The sequence below is a fragment of the Salvelinus namaycush genome, chromosome 25 (genome assembly GCF_016432855.1).
Source record: "Salvelinus namaycush isolate Seneca chromosome 25, SaNama_1.0, whole genome shotgun sequence".
Taxonomy (NCBI): domain Eukaryota; kingdom Metazoa; phylum Chordata; class Actinopteri; order Salmoniformes; family Salmonidae; genus Salvelinus; species Salvelinus namaycush.
The window spans coordinates 9,671,570-9,693,369 of record NC_052331.1 but is presented as its reverse complement, the minus strand read 5'-3'; the positions used below and the strand labels follow the sequence as shown (position 1 = coordinate 9,693,369).

The 21,800-nt window shown below is 42.3% G+C and overlaps 1 protein-coding gene across 1 annotated transcript in view; it reads left to right on the top strand.

The window, feature by feature from the left end:
* The first annotated feature begins 1,445 nt into the window (after window positions 1-1,445).
* Window positions 1,446-21,800, top strand: part of LOC120020066 (protein-glutamine gamma-glutamyltransferase K-like) — a 44,963-nt gene continuing 24,608 nt past the window's right edge. Inside the window, exons 1-3 of the mRNA XM_038963501.1 lie at window positions 1,446-1,559; window positions 14,351-14,631; window positions 14,802-14,993. Coding sequence (XP_038819429.1) covers window positions 14,364-14,631; window positions 14,802-14,993 — 460 coding nt within the window. The 5' untranslated portion in view covers window positions 1,446-1,559; window positions 14,351-14,363. The remainder of the gene's footprint in view (window positions 1,560-14,350; window positions 14,632-14,801; window positions 14,994-21,800) is intronic.

The following is a 21,800-nucleotide window of genomic DNA, read 5'->3' as shown; positions in this document are numbered from 1 at the left end:
TTTTAATAGACACAAATTGTTCTTGTATTGTCTTTTTTTATTATTGATTGAATGGTGTCAGTCAATATGGGGAGGTAGAAACCTGGTTTATCAGGAAACTATACATCAGGCAGTGTCAGAGAATGTCCCGAAAAATTGTCAAAGACTCCAGCCACCCAAGCCATAGACTGTTACTCTGGTCCCGTCCAGCAAACGGTACAGGAACATCGGCTCTCGAACCAACAGGCTCCGAAACAGCTGCTACCCCAAAGCCATAAGACAGCTAAATAGTCAACTAATGGTACTCAAACTATCTGCACTGACTCTATCTTGCACTGACCCAATGAACACTCACTAGAATTGATATACACACTCACTCACACACACACTACACTGTCACTCTCACACAAATCTCACACATTCAAACAGTACATACATACGCACACACACCGACACAACACAAACAAACCTACATACATACACACGCGCACACTCACACACACACTTTTAATTTGCTGCTGCTTCTCTGTTCTTTATTTTACTCATATTATTTTTCTATTCGGATGCGAAGTCACTTTACTCTGCCTTCATGTACATATCTACCTCAAGTACCTCGTACCTCTGCACATTGTACTGGTACTCACTGTATATAGCTCCATTCTTGTGTATTTTATTCCTCGTGTTAGTTACTTTAACATTTGTATCATTCTTTTTTAAACTTTGCATCGTTGGGAAAGGTTCTTAAGCAAGCATTTCACTGTAAAGTCTAGACCAGTTGTACTCGTCGCATGTGATAAATGAAATTAGATTGATTTGATTTTGTATACGGGACAGCACACAGGAAGGTATGACCACTGAAATGTTTGCCAAGAAAAAAAACATGGATCCTACCATGTGATGTCACAGAGAAGCATTTTTTTTAGGACCTTAATTGTTTAACCACAGACAGAGAAACGCACTGTTTTCACATATGTAGACCTTGGTTTGGTGCTGAAGATGATGAATATGAAGCTGAAAAGTGGCGGAATTGCCCTTTAATTTCTCTCCACCCCATGGTAAAATTAGTAGAATTGCATGAAAATTGTTATAAAATTGCTACATTTTCTCTCTGCTGCATGGCAAAATTTCTAAAATTGCAAATTAACTTTAAAATGTACACTTTTCTCTCTGCCATCAAGAGGGTTGCCACCAAAAAATGTGCCTGCTTGGTTTCCACTGCCTTTCTGTATCAGAAACTAACGCGCCTGTTATTGCGGGTTTGCTATGTATGCTGTCTGCTGCAGTGCCTTGACTCTCCACACAGGATGTCCTCGATAGGGGGCTATGGTTTATTTGATACCATAATGGTGAGGGGGGCAGGGTGGAACTGTCTGAGGCAGAGGGTGTGTCAAGTCAAGTCCCGTTTGCGTTCCTCAAGAGGAGCATAGGCTAAACCTTATCCAAGAAGCGTCTGTTAGAGAGAAGAACTGGCATGAGCTGAAACTTTTAAAGCTGATAATACACGAACGGATATATATTAGAAACTTTAAAAAGTCACTTAAACTTTTTTGTTGAATAAAGAAGCCATCACTCAACACAAAGTAAGGAATTGTTCATTTCATTCTTACAACTCTTGACAATTAGTTACACTGTGGTAGGCTACTCAAGTAAAGAACTTTCGCAAATTTCGCAAGTGGGTAGCCTATAGGCTGAAAGCTTGCAACTAGAAGCCTGCATCCACCACATGTAGCTTATAAACTTGGCATGAGAGGCAGGCAGAGGAAAGTGCTTATGTAGCCAATGGATAAATCAAAATACCAGGCACTTTTAAATGGTAGATAGTTATTAGCTCAGCTGACTGAGCAATATAACGTTTCATTTGGCCATTGAATTACTGAACACTGAATTGCTCTCTCTCTCTCTCTCTCACACACACACACACACACACACACACACACACACACACACACACACACACACACACACACACACACACACACACACACACACACACACACACACACACACACACACACACAGGGTGATGGGTGTTATTGGCTCCAGTGGTACCAGGCTCTGCTCATAAAGTGAGAGATTCTCAATTGCAAACACCTTTCCACATAAATATTTTAGACACCATGCTGATAAAAACATGGAGCACATTTTCTCTCCCTCCAGAAAGGTTTTCCTGTTCCCTCACATAATGTTGTGCATAATGTTGTGCGACAACCAATGGAAATATGAGGCATTTTTTGCCTTTCTTACATATACACACATACAGTACCAGTCAAATGTTTGGAGACACCTACTCATTCAAGGGTTTCTCTTTATTTTTTAAACTATTTTCTACATTTTAGAATAATAGTGAAGACATCAAAACTATGAAATAACACATATGGAATCATGTAGTAACCAAAAAAGTGTTAAACAAATCAAAATATTTATTTTATATTTGAGATTCTTCAAAGTAGCCACCCTTTGCCTTGGTGACAGCTTTGCCCATTCTTGGCTTTCTCTCAACCAGCTTCATGAGGTAGTCACCTGGAATGCATTTCAATTAACAGGTATGCCTTGTTAAAAGTTAATTTGTATAATTTCTTTCCTTCATAATGCGTTTGAGGCAATCAGCTGTGTTGTGACAAGGTAGGAGTGGTACACAGAAGATAGCCCTATTTGGTAAGAGACGAAGTCCATATTCTGTCAAGAAAAGTCAAATAAGCAAAGAGAAACATGTCTCATTACCTTAAGACATGAAGGTCAGTCAATCCGGAAAATTTCAAGTACTTTAAAAGTTTTTCAAGTGCAGTTGCAAAAACCATCAATGAAAATGGCTCTCATGAGGACCACCACAGGAAAGGAAAGACCCAGAGTTACCTCTGCTGCAGAGGATTAGCTCATTAGAGTTAACTACACCTCCGAAATTTCAGCCCAAATAAATGCTTCACAGAGTTCAAGTAACAGACACATCAACATCAACTGTTCAGAGGAGATTGCGTGAATTAGGCCTTCATGGTCAAATTGCTGCAAAGAAACCAATACTAAAGGACACCAATAAGAAGAAGATACTTGCTTGGGCCAAGAAACATGAGCAATGGACATTAGACCGGTGGAAATCTGTCCTTTGGTCTGATGAGTCCAAATTTGAAATTATTGGTTCCAACCGCCGTGTTTTTGTGAGATGCGAAGTAGGTGAACAGATGATCTCCGCATATGTGTTTCCCACCGTGAAGCATGGAGGAGGAGGTGTGATGGCGCTTTACTGGTGACACTGGAGGCCTGATTCAGTTTCAACTGTTCTGCCTGCGGCTATGGAACCCTGACCTGTTCACCGGACGTGCTACCTTGTCCCGGACCTGCTGTTTTCAACTCTCTCTCTCTCTCTCTACCGCACCTGCTGTCTCTAACTCTGAATGCTCAACTATGAAAAGCCAACTGACATTTAATCCTGAGGTGCTGACCTGTTGCACCCTCGACAACCACTGTGATTATTATTATTTGACCCCGCTGGTCATCTATGAACGTTTGAACATCTTGCGCATGTACTGTTATAATCTCCACCCAGGCACAGCCAGAAGAGGACTGGCCACCCCTCAGGCTGGTTCCTCTCTATGTTTCTTCCCAGGTTCCTGCCTTTCTAGGGAGTTTTTCCTAGCCACCGTGCTTCGACATCTGCATTGCTTGCTGTTTGGGGTTTTAGGCTGGGTTTCTGTGTAGCACTTTGTGACATCGGCTGATGTAAAAAGGACTTTATAAATACATTTGATTGATTGATTTATGTAGAGTTCAAGACCACTTAACGATCATGGCTACCACAGCATTCTGCAGCGATACACCATCCCATCTGGTTAGCGCTTAGTGGGACTATCGTTTGTTTTTCAACAGGACAATGACCCAACACACCTCCAGGCTGTGTAAGGGCTATTTGACCAAGAAGGAGAGTGATGGAGTGCTGCATCAGATGACCTGGCCTCCACATAATTCATTTTTCAAGTTATTATTAGACATTTCATTATTTACAATTTCAGTGTACATTGTTCAAAGGCAGTGCTTCTCAATCCTGGTCCCGGAGACCCAAAGAGGCACACACCCCCACCCTCACTCCCACACACCTAACTCCATTCAGAGACTTGTAGGTGAGTTGAATAGTTGAATAAAGGGCAAGATCAAAATTAGCACCAAAAAATAAATGAATAGGCAAGTTATATATTTAATGTTGTACCCTTTCACCTATGACACACACATTTGTACCCCCAAAGCACACACATCCCTGGGTTGCTCCTCTTTTCAGTTCGCTGCAGCTAGCAACTGGAACGAGCTGCAACAAACACTCAAACTGGACAGTTTCGTCTCAATCTCTTAATTCAAAGACTCAATCATGGACACTCTTACTGACAGTTGTGACTGCTTTGTGTGATGTATTGTTGTCTCTACCTTCTTGACCTTTGTGCTGTTGACTGTGCCCAATAATGTTTGTACCATGTTTTGTGCTGCTACCATGTTGCGTTGCTACCATGTTGTTGTGATGTTGTGTTGCTACCATGCTGTGTTGTCATGTGTTGCTGCCTTGCTGTGTTGTTGTCTTAGGTCTCTCTTTATGTAGTGTTGTGTTGTTTCTCTTGTTGTGATGTGTGTTTTGTCCTATATTTATATTGTATTTCTTTTTTCTTTTTAATCCCCGTCCCCGCAGGAGGCCTTTTGCCTTTTGGTAGGCCGTCATTGTAAATAAGAATTTGTTCTTAACTGACTTGCCTAGTTAAATAAAGGTAATGTGGTCTAAGGACCTTTTCTATCAAATAAGAGGGGATAAGCTACTTTTTTAGGCCATATCACCCAGCCCTATCTCGATTTTTTTCAATATTCTGGGCGATTCACAATATATATCTCGATTTTTGTATAATTAAAGGTAAAATACTAATCTAATGCATTTAGGGCTTGTGAAGTTATACCTAGGCTAAATATAAGCCTTCCACAATCAAACAGTCAGCAATAATCTAATGAACTCAGGGCTTGTGAAGTTATACCTAGGCTAAATATAAGCCTTCCACAACCATACGATCCACTACTAATTGAATGAGTTTATCAAAATAGTTTAACCTGCTTTTTTTGTGCAATAATCACTGATCTGACCTTCAAGTCTGTCTATGAAAATTCCCTTTTTTTAAACAAATTTAACTAGAACCTTGCATAATGCACATTCACTAATAATGACAAACTTCTTGGAGCAGGTATTAGGCTATAGAAAATGAACACAGGTCTCAACAATCTCTCAAGCCCACGTGCTAGTGATTAGCCAAGCTAATCTTTATATTTTAAGTTTAGCCAACTTGGATCTATGTGCTAGCTAACAAGGTTGAACAGTGGAATTGCAATGAACACACCCTTCAGTCTGCCTCCAACTGTTTGAAAGCATGTTAGCCTGTCCACTTCTTGAAATCAAGTGGCCTACCTTATTTCTCAGAATGAGAACGAGTTGCCAACTCCTTATATAATTGTGTTTTATGCTTATTGCACATTTATAAAACACAACTAAAAAAAGACTAGACAGCTAGTATTACAGTCTTTATGCTGAAATACTGCTAGCGGAACGTGGTATCACAATGTCGCGCACAACAAACTGAGCATTGATTTTCCAGAATCGATGTTCATTGATACTCTTGTTTTACTAGTGTCTGCACTGTGCTCAATTTGAGTAGTTGAGACATAAAAATTACAGTAAAATAATGTCTCAATGTGTTTTGGTGACCATATGGCCAATTCTGTTTGACGAGTTCAAACCGCTTGTCAGAGAGGAAGATGTGATCTCTCAACTTTGTTGACAAGAAAGGGCTTGGTTTGTGTGTAAACCACATAGAAAGAGGCAAGGTGAGAGGTTTCACTCTTGCTCAAATCTGTCAAAAAAAAAGGCCAATGCGTTTCAATGGGAATATCTTGGGCCTAAGCTTGTCGCCTGCCTTCCTGCCTTTGGGACAACGACTCCCATTATTAGGACGGAGACAGATCTCTGGTGTAAATGGAAAGGTGCACACAGCACAGAGGAGCGAAGGAGACGAGACCAAAAATACAACGAGAACAAGCGGACATAAACGCTCATAAAAACGAAAAATAACAAAACGTTGATTCTTGTGATACAGGCATTTGGAATATCGCGCAAAAACATGAATTCGAATGAATCAAATTTATTCTATATATTGCCCAGCCGTACTATAGGTTGCATGTTGTATGCCATTTAATTTGCAAACAAATGCTGATAGTGGGTGTTTTCTACATCTGGCATCAATTTGAGTGACTTTTTATATGTGTGTTGGTGAAGCAGCCTTCAACCCATTGCATTTAAAGTGTGGGTGTTGTTGTTGGGAAACTGCATTGAATTAAAGGCTCTTATCTCAGTGGCCCATGTGCATTCCAACGGTGCTTGCATGGTGCTACCTGCCAAAACAAGCTGACTTGAGAGAGAAACCAGGAGAGGCACACAGGTTTATCATCATTGGACCAGCATATGGACTGACAAGTTTCTAAATCACACACACACACACACGCACGCACGCACGCACACACACACACACACACACACACACACACACACACAGTGCTGTAGTTGCTAAACCCACCATGTACAAAACACCCCTCTTCTTCACCCAGCTGTTCTCTTTCCTCCCTCTGAGCTGTCACAGAACTATCTTACCAGTTGTTATTATCAAAAGGTTTGTGAAACCTTTTAACTAGCCTCTACCAGACTTGGGCTCAATTTGAATTGAAGTCAGTATATTCAGGAAGTGATTTGAACTTAACATTCAGAAATGGTAAAACTTTTGAAATAAATAGATTTTACTCATTGAAAATAAATGCCCTTTTTTAATTATTGAATTGTCATTTTTGTTTTATTCAAATTGAGCCCAACTCTTGCCTCTACATACATCTTCTCTTATAAGCATCCGGGTTAGAGTGATAGAGAATTGAGCCCAACCCTGGCCTCTACATACATCTTCTCTTATAAGCATCCGGGTTAGAGTGATAGAGATGATGCATCTCAATAGCCTCAAGTAGAATCCTCTCCTTTACCTATTTCTTTTTTGTTTCATTGTGTGAAAGACCTGGTCATATGGCTGCAATCCCGCTAACGGGATGATATGACAACAGCCAGTGAAAGTGCAGGGCGCCAAATTCAAACAACAGAAATCTCATAATTAAAATTCCTCAAACATACATGTATCTTATACCATTTTAACTTCTCTGCGCTACGGATCCCTTTTACGGGATCATTTTCCTAAACAACCGCTGAATTGCAGGGCGCAAAATATTACTAAAAATATTTATAATCATGCAATCACAAGTGAATTATACCAAAACACAGCTTAGCTTGTTGTTAATCCACCTATCGTGTCAGATTTTGAAAATATGCTTTGCAACGAAAGCAATCTAAGCTTTTGTGAGTGTATCAATCAATGCCAGAACAGTTAGCCTTATATTAGCTTGGTTAGCTTGGTCACGAAAGTCAGAAAAGCAATCAAATTAATTGCTTACCTTTGATAATCTTCGGATGTTTGCACTCACGAGACTCCCAGTTACACAACAAATGTTATTTTTGTTCGATAAATATTACTTTTATAACAAAAAAACGCCATTTGGGTTGCGCGTTATGTTCAGAAAACCAAAGCCTCGTTCCGTTCGACGAAAATTCCAAAAGGTATCCGTAATGGTCGTAGAAACATGTCAAATGTTTTTTATAATCAATCCTCAAGTTGTTTTTAACAAACATAATCGATAATATTTCAACCGGACCATAACCTATTCAATAAGAGAGAAAAAGAAAATGGAGAGCTACCCTCTCGCGCGCAGGAACTATTCAGAGGACACCTGACTACTTTTGAAAAATCTCACTCATTTTTCAAAATAAAAGCCTGAAACTATGTCTAAAGCCTGGTCACAGCCTGAGGAAGCCATTGGAACAGGAATCTGGTTGATACCCCTTTAAATGGAAGAAAGACGGGCCAGGAAACACAGATAAAAAAAAAATCACTTCCAAGTTAGATTTTCTCAGGTTTTCGCCTGCAGAATCAGTTTTGTTATACTCACAGACAATATTTTGACAGTTTTGGAAACCTTGGAGTGTTTTCTATCCTAATCTGTAAATTATATGCATATTCTACGATCTGGACCTGAGAAATAGTCCGTTTACCTTGGGAACGTTATTTAAAAAGAAAAATTAAAAAAATCTGACCCCTAGCGTCAAGAGGTTAAAGGTAATCTTGTTGTTAATCCCACCAAAGTGTCCGATTTCAAATAGGCTTTTCAGCGAAAGCACCACAAACGATTATGTTAGGTCACCACCAACTCACAGAAAAATTCTGCCATTTTTCCAACCAAAGAGAGGAGTCACAAAAAGCACAAATAGAGATAAAATGAATCACTAACCTTTGATGATCTTCATCAGATGACACTCATAGGACTTCATGTTACACAATACATATATGTCTTGTTCGATTAAGTTCATATTTATATCCAAAAACCTCAGTTTACATTGGCGCCATGTTCAGAAATGCCTCCAAAATATCCGGAGAAATTACAGAGAGCCACGTCAAATAACAGAAATACTCATCATAAACTTTGATGAAAGATACATGTTTTACATAGAATTAAAGATACACTTGTTCTTAATGCAACCGCTGTGTCAGATTTCAAAAAGCTTTACGGCAAAACACAATACTCAATCATCTGAAAACAGCGTTCAGCCACAAAAGCAAGCCATACAGTTACCCGTCAAATTGTGCAGTCAACAAAACTCATAAAAAGCATTATAAATCTTCACTTATCTTTGCTGATCTTCGTCGGAATGCACTCCCAGGACTTCCACTTCCACAAGAAATGTTTGTTTGGTTCGGTAATGTCCATCATTTATGTCCAAATAGCTATTTTCGTTAGCGTGTTTGGTAAACAAATCCAATGTCAGGAAGCGCGTTCACTAAAAGCTGACGAAATGTCCTAAAGTTCCGTAACAGTCCGTAGAAACATGTCAAACAATGTATTGAATCAATCTTTAGAATGTTTTTAACATAAATCTTGAATAACGTTCCAACCGGAGAATTACATTGACTTCAGATGAGCGATGGAACAGAGCTCCCTCTCATGTGAACGCGCATGGTGAAAGCATGGTCAGGTCATGGCAGACCTGACTAATTCCCCTCTCATTCGGCCCCCCTTCACAGTAGAGGCATCAGACAAGGTTCTACAGACTGTTGACATCTAGTGGAAGCCGTGGGAAGTGCAAACTCATCCATATCTCGCTGTGATTTCAATAGGATCTTGGCTGAAAATCGACCAGCCTCAGAATTTCCACTTCCTGTTTGGATTTTTTCTCAGGTTTTTGCCTGCCATATGAGTTCTGTTATACTCACAGACATAATTCAAACAGTTTTAGAAACTTCAGAGTGTTTCCTATCCAATACTAATAATAATATGCATATATTAGCAACTATGACTGAGGAGCAGGCCGTTTACTCTGGGCACCTCTGTGCACCTTTCATCCAAGCTACTCAATACTGCCCCTGCAGCCATAAGAAGTTAAAAGCAGAAGGAATTCATAGAAGGCATGACTTAGCTGAAATTACATTGAACAGCTTGGTTGTAAATATGCCAATAAAATCGTCAAATCAAATGTTATTTGTTTCATGTGCCGAATACAACAGGAGTAGACCTTGCCGTGAAATGTTTACTTACAAGCCCTTAACCAACAATGCAGTTAAGAAAAATATTTACTAAATAAACTAAAGTAGAAAATAAAAGAGCAACAATATAATAACAATAACGAGACTATATACAGGGGGTACCAGTAATGAGTTGATGTGTGGGGGTACAGGTTAGTCGAGAGAATGCCAAGAGTGTGCAAAGCTGTCATCAAGTCAAAGGTTGACTACTTTGAAGAATCTCAAATGTAAAATATGTTTAGACTTGTTTACCACTTTTTTGGTTACTACATGATTCAATATGTGTTATTTCATAGTTGTCATGTCTTCACTATCATTCTACAATGTAGAAAATAGTAAAAATAAAGAACAATTAGTAGGTGTGTTCAAACTTTTGACTGGTACTGTACATGTATGTAGGGGTAAAGTGACTATGCATAGATAAAAAACAGCGAGTAGCAGCCGTGTAAAAAAAGTGGGGGTCAATGCAAATAGTCCGGGTAGCCATTTGATTAGCTGTTCAGTAGTCTTATGGCTTGGGGGGAGATTAAGAAGCCTCTGGACCTAGACTTGGCATTCTTGCCATGCGTTAGCAGAGAGAGTAGTCTATGACTAGGGTGGCTGGAGTCTTCGTCTGACACCGCCTGGTATATAGGCGCTGAATGGCAGGAAGCTTGGCCCCAGTGATGTACTGGGCCGTACTCACTACCCTCTGTAGTGCCTTGTGGTCGGAGGCCGAGCTGTTGCTATACCAGGCGATGATGCAACCAGTCAGGATGCTCTCGATGGTGCAGCTGTAGAACTTTTTGAGGATCTGAGGACACATGCCAAATCTTTTCAGTCTCCTGAGGGGGAATAGGCGTTGCCGTCTTCACAACTGTCTTGGTGTTTTTGGACCATGATAGTTTGTTGAGAAGCTCTCAACCTGCTCCACTACAGCCCCATCAATGAGAATGGGGGCATGCTCGGTCCTCCTTTTTCTGTAGTCCACAATCATCTCCTTTGTTTTGATCATGTTGAGGGAGAGGTTGAGGTCCTAGCACCACACTGCAACGTCTCTGACCTCCTCCCTATAGGCGGTCGTCGGTGATCAGGCCTACCACCGTTATGTCATCGGAAAACGGATTGATGGTGTTGGAGTCGTGCTTGGCAATGCAGTCATGGGTGAACAGGGATTACAGGAGGGGACTAAGCATGCACCCCTGAGGGGCCCCTGTGTTGAGGATCAGCGTGGCAGATGTGTTGTTGCCTACCCTTACCACCTGGGGGCGGCCCATCAGGCAGTCCAGGATCCAGGTGCAGGTGTTTAGTCCAATGGTCCTTAGCTTAGTGATGAGCCTTGTGGGCCCTATGGTGTTGAACGCTGAGCTGTAGTCAATGACCAGCATTCTCACGTAGGTTCCTTTTGTCCAAGTGGGAAAGGGCAGTGTTGAGTGTAATAGAGACTCCGTCATCTGTGGATCTGTTGGGGCGGTATGCAAATTGGAGTGGGTCTAGGGTTTCTGTGATGATGGTGTTCATGTGAGCACTTCATGGCTACAGATGTGAATTTAACCTTTATTTAACTTGGCAAGTCACTTAAGAACAAATTCTTATTTACAATGACAGTCTACACCGGCCAAACCCGGACGACGGTGGGCCAATTGTGCACCACCCTATGGATCTCCCAATCATGGCCGGTTGTGATACAGCCTGGATTCGAACCAGTGTGTCTGTAGTGACGCCTCTAGCACTGAGATGCAGTGCCTTAGACCACTGCGCCACTCGGTAGCCCCATTTAGGCAGGTTACCTTGGTGTTCTTGGGCACAGGGACTATGTTGGTCTGCTTGAAACATGTAGATATTACAGACTTGGCCAGGGACATGTTGAAAATGTCATTGAAGACACTTGCCAGTTGGTCAGCGCATGCTCGAAGTACACATCCTGGTAATCCGTCTGGCCCTGTGGCCTTGTGAAGGTTGGCCTGGTTAAAGGTCTTACTCACATCAGCTACGGTGGCATGATCACACAGTCATTCGGAACAGCTGGTGCGGTCATCCGTGCTTCAGTGTTGCTTGTCTCAAAGCGCGCATAGAAGTCATTTAGCTCGTCTGGTAGGCTTGCTTCACTGGGCAGCTCGCGGCTGGGCTTCCCTTTATAGTCCGTAATAGTTTGCAAGCTCTGCAACATCCGACGAGCGTCAGAGCCGGTGCAGTAGGATTCAATCTTAGTCCAGTATTTGGTTTGATGGTTCGTCTGAGGGCCTAGCGGGATTTCTTATAAGCATCCGGGTTAGAGTCCCGCGCCCTGAAAGCATCAGCTCTAGCCTTTAACTCAGTGTGGATGTTGCCTGTAATCCATGGTGGTGGCGATTCCCTACGAAAAGCCACTGGCACAGGAGAGAGCTGTCCATAACAACTTTCCAAACGTTACTCTTTTGGTGTGAAGTACCCCTGTATTGCACATATAAAATATGAATAGCTCCAAAACACATATTCCTATACAAAAAGGTACAGAGAGATGCATTCTATAAGCTATATCTGTGATACGGTAAGAACTGTATGCCCTCTCCTCTCACCTGTGCTAACTCTTCCTGGTCACCTGTGCTACCTATATACACATGTGACCAGTGACCCATGACCCCAACATTTAATGCCCTCTAGTATACAATACAATTACAAAATAACCCTTGACAGACAACATATGCACATCACATAAACAGGCCAAAACGGCTCCTACACATGGCTTCTGGTTTGGGTATGTACGTACGGTCACTGTGGGGGACAACGTCATCGATGCACTTATTAATGAAGCCGGTGACTGATGTGGTGTACTCCTCAATGCCATCGAATGACTCCCAGAACATATTCCAGTCTGTGCTAGCCAAACAGTCCTGTAGCTTAGCATCTGCGTCATCTGACCACTTCCATATTGAGTGAGTCACTGGTACTTCCTGCTTTAGTTGTTGCTTGTAAGCAGGAATCAGGAGGATATAATTATGGTCAGATTTGCCAAATGGAGGGTGAGGGAGGGCTTTGTATGCGTGTCTGTGTGTGGAATAAAGGTGGTCTAGAGTTTTTTTCCCCCTCTGGTTGCACATGTGACATGATAGTGGAAATGAGGTAAAACGGATTTAAGTTTCCCTGCATTAAAGTCCCCGGCCACTAGGAGCACCGCCTCTGGATGAGCATTTTCTTGTTTGCTTATGGCTTTATACAGCTCGTTGAGTGCGGTCTTAGAAGAAAACTCTCTTGGTAAATAGTGTGGTCTACAGGTTATCATGAGATACTCTACCTCAGGTGAGCAAAACCTCAAGACTAATATTTGATTTTGCGCACCAGCTGTTATTGACAAATAGACACAGACCGCCACCACTTGTCTTACCGGAGGCAGCTGTTCTGTCTTGCCAATGCAAATCATAAAAGTAAACATAATTGTTTACAACTCCGCTTTTATTTCTCCTAACTATGTGCAGGGCTTATGGCTCATTAGGGCAGTGAGTGTTTTACAAAAGGGATTCATCAGACCAAACTGGCTCCACAGGGACTTCATTGTCCCTGTGGAGTGGCGCCCTCCCGGGTGGCGCAGTGGTCTAGGGCACTGCATCGCAGTGCTAGCTGCGCCACCAGAGTCTCTGGGTTCGCGCCCAGGCTGGGCTGGGTTCGCGCCCAGGCTCTGTCGCAGCCGGCCGCAACCGGGAGGTCCGTGGGGCGACGCACAATTGGCATAGCGTCGTCCGGGTTAGGGAGGGTTTGGCCGGTAGGGATATCCTTGTCTCAGTATGTAAAAAATGTAATAAAATGTATGCACTCTACTGTAAGTCGCTCTGGATAAGAGTGTCTGCTAAATGACTAAAATGTAAATGTAAATTGTTTGGGTCCTGGGAGATAACCCAGGCCTGAGCCAAAGTGGCTTTTTTGTTTAGACACAGCCGGAAGAAACAGTACAGATGGAGACCATGGTTGGAAACTTATCTTGGTCTTCTTGTAAACATGCCTCATGCTCTTGTTTTTACCTCTCCTGACCTTTGACATTTGACCTTTGAACCCCCATTATGTTTAGATTTGTAGCCTGGATCCAGAGTTTCATAGTCTCATGGTTCTTTTAACCTTGCAGTTCGATGAATGGTGGTATAAACAGATGAACTAGACTAACTGAATAATGAAGCATTTTGCATTGTCATGACAATATGATAAATGGTCCCCATCATATCTAGAGATTACACACACATCTGTGGCTGGGTGGGGCTATAGGGTCAGGTATCAGTCAAGAGGAATGTTGGGGTGTTTGGGGAATTTGGGAACAGCAGGCTGTTGTAAAGAGTGTGAGTCAAGAATGGTGTAATTGTTGGAAAAGTTTAAGAAGAAAACAAGCTGGTTTCAGGAATGGAGGGAGGAAAAGAGGTGGAGAAGATATGTAAGCAGAGAGAACATGCAGAAGAGAGGTTTACATTGGGGAAATACAGGCTGAACTATAGGAGTAGTAATGTTAACAGTCTTTCTCAGTAGACAATTGTGCGCTGTGTTGTCCGGCTGATATGTGTGCACTTAACCTCTCTCACATTGAATTGTTGACATGCTTTTGCATCTTCATTTGATGTTATTTCATAGATTGAACTGGGCACTCCTCATTATGCATCATTATTATTTATTTATGACTGTCTGCATGACCAATCTTACGGTTTCTTACAATCTCAATCTTACTATCTCATCTCTAACTTTATCTTTTGTAGCACCCCTTTCAGAATGCCAGGAGAACGATTGACGGCGAGCGGTTCTGATCGGGGCCGTTTCCATGGCAATGCCCTGACCATAGTAGAGGCAACCAACCAGGAGGAGGCGGAGTCTAAGGAGCAGGGGGGCTGTCTCCAGGGTTTTCAGAAGATATGCTGCTGCTGGCCACGCCAGAGCAGCTTGTACGACATCACAGATACAGTTGTCAAGGACGAAGTGGTGAAACCGGCCCCGCTTCCTGAGCCCCCTCAGCCCCACACTGGAGACAATGAGCTGGAAGGTAAAGTCTCAGTCAAGTTAATTAGTTCATAATGCTAAGCCCATGTAGATGGGAAAAAATCCTGGCCCTACCTATAAGCAATGACCATTGCATTAACTTTTTCAATTTCTCATTCTCATTCTCTCCTCTCTCTCTCTCTCTCTCTCTCTCTCTCTCTCTCTCTCTCTCAGAGTTGATGTTGTCAGTGCACTCGGTGGATCTACTGAGCTCTAAAACGGGTCAGAACCGCATGGAGCATCACACCGACCATTACCATGGCAACGCGCTCATCATCCGACGTGGCCAGACCTTCCAGATAGAACTGGACCTGTCGCGACCTTTCAACTCCAACACAGACAAACTCCACCTGGACCTCAAGACAGGTAAGTCTGACCTTGATGTCTGTCACAAAAAGGCTATTGTGTTATATTCCTTGGTACAGTATGTTTTTTGCATCATATCATACAGTATGGAGTAGTAGGACATACGTGTCCAGCAGTTTCCCAGGCTCCCCGGAAACAGGGAGGGAACACAGGCTGAAGCAGCTGTGACACATGAGAATTGTTCACATTATTCACATTGCTTACACACAGACGCACAAACACGCACGCACACACGGGCACGCACACATGCACATACACAAAAGCCCCCACCCAACATGCACAACCCCTCACCCAAGACACACAGTTGATGGAAATGTGTTCAGTGCTGTGTTTGATTAGTGAGAGGCTGTGACTGTGGTCTTCACACTCTAAACCTCTGTAGTAATGAGGTCCAGACAAGAGGACACTAACAGAGACACTAGAGAACATGGGCTCCTGAGTTCTTCTGCAAAAATATAGAATTAGAGTTGGATAAATGTAGATAAACGTGATTTTTTTTCACTAGGACTTATGCAGGATACTAACCTCAACATCAAAACCTTCAATCCAAATCACAATTCCATACCTAAAACCTTGATTTTGGACAAAATTACCTGAATGGACTATTACTACCAAGGACTATCAAGAAAAAACTTCTAACAAACCAAAACCTGCTGAAGAAACACAGCAGACTGTGGAAAAACCATCCAACGCAAAACTGAGTGAGTAATATTCAGTCTGAAGCTACTTCTGAAGCCAAAAAGTAAAATACAATATTCTCTAGGTAATTTTGTTATATAAAGCTTAATAAATAAGGCTACTATTTATTACTTCTGGCCCTTCTTTGGCCACTGTGTTAACTAACCTCCAGACGAGCTTCAATGCCATACAACTCTCCTTCCGTGGCCTCCAACTGCTCTTAAATGCAAGTAAAACTAAATGCATGCTCTTCAACCAATCGCTGCCCGCACCTGCCCACCCGTCCAGCATCACTACTCTGGACGGTTCTGACTTAGAATATGTGGACAACTATAAATACCTAGGTGTCTGGTTAGACTGTAAACTCTCCTTCCAGACTCACATTAAACATCTCTAATCCAAAATGTAATCTAGAATCGGCTTCCTATTTCACAACAAAGCATCCTTCACTCATACTGCCAAACATACCCGCGTAAAACTGACCATCCTACTGATCCTCGACTTCGGCGATGTCATTTACAAAATAACCTCCAACACTCTACTCAACAAATTGGATGCAGTCTATCACAGTGCCATCCGTTTTGTCACCAAAGCCCCAGATACTACCCACCACTGCGACCTGTACGCTCTCGCTTCATACTCGTCGCCAAACCCACTGGCTCCAGGTCATCTACAAGTCTTTGCTAGGTAAAGCCCCGCCTTATCTCAGCTCACTGGTCACCATAGCAGCACCCACCCGTAGCACGCGCTCCAGCAGGTATATCTCACTGGTCACCCCCAAAGCCAATTTCCCCCCAAAGCAAATCACTGCACCTGTTCATAGCCCATCTGTAAAAAGGCCATCCAACTACCTCATCCCAATACTGTATTTATTTATTTATTTATCCTATTTATTGCTCCTTTGCACCCCAGTATCTCTACTTGCACATTCATCTTCTGTACATCTACCATTCCAGTGTTTAATTGCTTTATTGTAATTACTTCGCCACCATGGCCTATTTATTGCAGTACCTCCCTTGTCTTACCTCATTTGCACACAATGTATATAGACTTTTTTTCTACTGTATTATTGAATGTATGTTTGTTTATTCCATGTGTAACTCTGTGTTGTTGTATGTGTCGAACTGCTTTGCTTTATCTTGGCCAGGTCGCAGTTGAAATTAGATTTTGTTCTCAACTAGCCTACCTGGTTAAATAAAGGTGAAATAAATAAAAAAATAAAAAATAAAACAAAGCTACCAAGCTGCTATTAAAGAAACTGACCTGATCAATTAGCACTGAAGTGTGAAGCGAGAGGTGTGAAAACTATTGAGTCTAATAATGGCAGGAGAGTTTCACAGCCCACCCCCCCCCCCCCCCCCCAACCAAATGTAGAGGACTTTGAAGCCCCCATGGCATATCCCTGTCCAGTAGTTATTACAATACAGTACCCCCATGGATATTGAAAATAACAATACGCGGACAGAATAAGTACAAAAAAAAGCTCTTCAAAGACAATCCAGAGACACTAGCTACTGACTGCTACGAAGAGGGGAACCTTTAGCAACTTCATTTTCCACACAGACCATCCCCTGTAACGGCAAAGTGCTATAAGAGCACACTACACCTATGTCAAGAGAGAGGGTATTGGCCCAGGGTGGAAACTCAGAATACTAGACTTTGAGGAAATTCAAACAACCTCTGTCAACGTCTGCAAGTCTGGGACAGTAATGGTGCAGGACATGGCTGCGCTAATTTACAAAATATATATATATAAATAGTCTATAGTCTATATACAGTGTGTGCAAATGGCGTGAGAAGGTAAGGCAATAAATAGGCCATAGTAGCGAAGTAATTACAATTTAGCAAGTTAACACTGGAGGGATAGATGTGCAGATGATGATGTGCAAGTAGAAATACTGGTGTGCAAAAGAGCAGAAAAGTAAATAAAAAAACAATATGGGGATGAGGTAGGTAGATTGGATGGGCTATTTTCAGATGGGCTATGTACAGCTGCAGCGATTGGTTAGCTGCTCAAATAGGTGAGAGAGCTAGTCCACACAATACAGACAGAACAAACCCACAAAACAGACCAGCAAGACTTTGCCTCAAAACCTAATGTCTACCTGGCCCACCACTCCACCCTGGACTTGAACAGCCTTTACGACCAGGTTCGCCTTTACAAGGCAGCAATCCCAACTTTTGCCAGGACCCTGAAGGACGTCAACCTCAACCATAGCCCCAGCACCTCACAGGAACAAGAGAGCAACGGACACCCCGCCCAGACCAGCAAGACACCCTCCCAGACTTGCAAGACCCCCTCCTAAAGGACCTGCATCGAGAGAACCCACGTCAAGAGGACCTACACCCAGACCACTGCATCACCAGCCATACCCCAACCAGCTAAGACCACCCCAAGCAAACCCTGGCCACACTCTATATAGCCCCCCCCCCATATCAGACCTATGCTCCTGTAACGGATGTGAAATGGCTAGCTAGTTAGCGATGGCGCGCGCTAATAGCCTTTCAATCGGTGACGTCACTTGCTCTGAGACCTTGAAGTAGTGATTCCCCTTGCCGCGGATTTTGTGGAGCGATGGGTAACGATGCTTTGTGGGTGACTGTTGTTGATGTGTGCAGAGGGTCCCTGGTTCGCGCCCAGGTCGGGGCGAGGGGACGGACTAAAGTTAAACTGTTACATTGGTGCCGTGACCCGGCTTCAAGGTCTCAAAGCGATTGACGTCACCGATTGAAATGCTATTAGCGCGCACCACCGCTAACTAGCTAGCCATTTCACATCGGTTACACTCCTTCTGCCCAACCCATGCCCCCCACCCCTGCGGCAAGGATCTCAACATGACAGCAGGACATATGTCCAGGCCGTGAGCAGAGCAACAGGCCCAACCCCCAATATTACACCTGCCCAAGCCCCATCCTGCGACCTAAGAGGTATGTATCACATGCTCAACATGCTCTGCTCACACCTACTGTAATGGTCTGGACCTAAACCTCACAAAATCAACACTGGACACTATGGAACACAAAGCTTTTACAATCTCATCCTGGAATATACAAGGTCTGAGGTCATCCTTTGGCCTAAAGAGCAGGAACCCAGACTTCATCAAAGAAATTGAAAATACAGACATTGTCATCCTACAATAAACATGGTATAAAGGAGATGGAACCACTGGTTTCCCTCTAGGTTAAAGAGAGCTGTTGGTCCCATCCACCAAACTACCAGGTGTGGAAAATGTTTTATAAATGTACTGCCACCAGTGCCTGCCGGTGTAACTGCTAAACTGCTTACTGACTGTATACTGTACTGCATGATTGTTATGATATGGTTTGGCTTGGGAAGTTTTTTTAGCTTGGTTGGTCACACACAGCTTATGTGTTGTGCATTGAAGTACACAAGGGAAGGGAAAAGGTGAGAGGAGGAGCGCCTGTAGATGCGAGAAGGAATACAACGTGGCTGCTATGAAAGTGTACTGCGTTTATATGTGATTCTGTTGAAAAACGTTTATTAAATGGAAGCAAATGGAACGGTGATAAACATACTGGAATTTGTCCAATAGAAACTCTCGTTTGTAACTGTTGGACTAATAATTACACCCTAGATCAGCTAGATGCAGGCAAGAGTGTGCAAGGCGGTATTGAATGTGTCACCTCACATTTTTCTCTCGACCTGTGTGCATCTACGTTGTAAACCGTCATTTATATGTTAGGTTGTAGCAACCTCATTATGGGTATAGGGAAAATGAGTATCATGTAGTAGCCTAAACCTCTCAATGTACATTGAACTGGGTGAATATAATATGAATGACAGTCATAATAGAAAAACAAAATCGTCCTCCCTCATTTTAAATGGCACCGACCACCACTGATATAGGCTTATTTGGCGATCTGGAGTGCAGGTAATTATTTAAAAAGCGTTATGAAATGTGATAGTGTGTTATCCACAGTGACGAGAACCATGTAGCTATGACGCGTATGACAAGATTTCCAGACAGACCACTTAATTATGGGGGAAATTGTTATTTTTTCTGGGGGTGGATTATCCCTTTTAAGGTTAAGGTTAGGCATTAAGGTTAGCAGTGTGGTTAAAGTTAGGGTTAAGGTCAGGGTTATGTTTAAAATCATATTTTATGACTTTGTGGCAGTGCCAGCTAGTGACCACTCTGCAGAGCTGCCTCCAGATTCATGACGAAAAACGTTAACCTTAACTTTTTTGGTTACTACATGATTCCATATGTGTTATTTCATAGGCCTTCTACAAAGCAGAAAATAGTGAAAATAAAGAAAAACCCTTGAATGAGTAGGTGTGTCCAAACTTTTGACTGGTACTGTATTTGCATGTCACACCTTTTCTTCATTCCAGCTAGTTAGATGTGCAACCACTGACTAGTTAGATGTGACTAACCACTGACTAACTATAGCTAGGGCCATGGTTGGGGATTACTAAAAAAAAACGGTAACTGTAATTCGTTAAATTACCAGCAAAAATATTTTTTATGAGTTAACAGATACTTTCGAAAAACTAGATGATTACTTAGAAAATCACTTTTATATTCGGAAAAGATGATTGCGGAAAAAAATCTTTGACACTTCTCTGTTTTCTCAATAACATTACAAATCAGCATTGAAAAAAGGGAGTCTGACCACAAGTCACGCTATGATGACACACCAAATGGGTTTGATGGATCGCGGGGAAAGAGCAGGAATAGGCTTTTGTAGGATACAGTCCAAGCCATGTCTTCCAATGGTGCGACTGCTGTTGAATAAACGCTTGGAGGTAAGGATGACAGCAGTGGTGTAGACTATGGCGATACGGATTTCACTTATTAATGATATTTACATAGGGCATTGATGTGAATCGCACTGCTGCTCTCTCATTTAGCTATTTGCGCCTTATGGATTGTGGTTGTTGTGGATGGCTGTTCACAAATCTAAATGTGTATTTGAAGTCAATAATGGTTGAATTCAACAAGTTTAAGCTGCCTATCAATCATTGTTTTTGAAACCAGTGGACAGCCAGTGAAAAATGCACTCTTGCAACAGCTGCATAGTGCGGATCCCAGCCTATAGAATAAAAGTGTGGCTTTTATTGCTCAATCTAAATCATGCTGATAAAAAAAAGAAAATCCTTATGCCTAATGGACACATGCTCAAACTTGCACACTTTTGATAGACTTAAATGTAGTTGCTACATCCATTTTTGGACTTGGAATAATATATATCCATTGATTCTTGAAGAATATAACTTATAAATGCCTCATGAGTTTAGTTCAACTATCACTCCTTGAGAACCCAAAATATAAGCTTGTTTTTCTCCTATGTTTTTAGACTTTGTAAACGTAAACAACACTGCTTCATAGCATGGTTAAAACAATAATGTTGAAATCATGGATGGTCAGTCCTTGCTCTGTGTATTCATCTGAGAGTGGTTACATTTCTCTAGCCCCATCCCTCAGCTTTTACCAAAACAGGCACACCTGTTAATTGAAATATCTTCCAGGTGACTACCTCATGAAGCTGGTTGAGAGCATGCCAACAGTGTGCTAAGCTGTCATCAAGGCAAAGGGTGGCTACCTTGAAGAATCTCAAATATAAAAAATATTTGGATTTGTTTAACACTTTCTTGGTTACTACATGATTCCATATGTGTTATTTCATAGTTTTGATGTCTTCACTATTATTTTACAATGTAGAAAATAGTAAAAAATAAAGAAAAACCCTTGAATGAGTAGGTGTGTCCAAACGTTTGACTGGTACTGTATATCCGTTCACTGTTTACAGCAGGTCTCCAGCCACCCAGACCTGTCTGATCAGTCTGATAGGGTGCTGTGGGTGTGTCCAGCTTACACCTGTGCAAATCTGTATGTATATCAATGGAATTAAACAGCCAAGCAATTCCTCAAGTGTTGGGATGTAGGTCCACCACACACACGAAAGGGTTGTGCGATCCTGTCCAGAAACAACCCCTAGCCCCTACCCCTAGACACTTGTGGAGATCTGAGAGAATTGGACAGGTGTAAGCAATACCGCCAAAATTCCACCAAGCCTGTCAGAGGGTAAGGTGGTGCTCTCACCATGTCACCACCTATCAATCCCTCTCAGATCTCCAGAAGTGTCTAGACTGGGCAGTAGGGG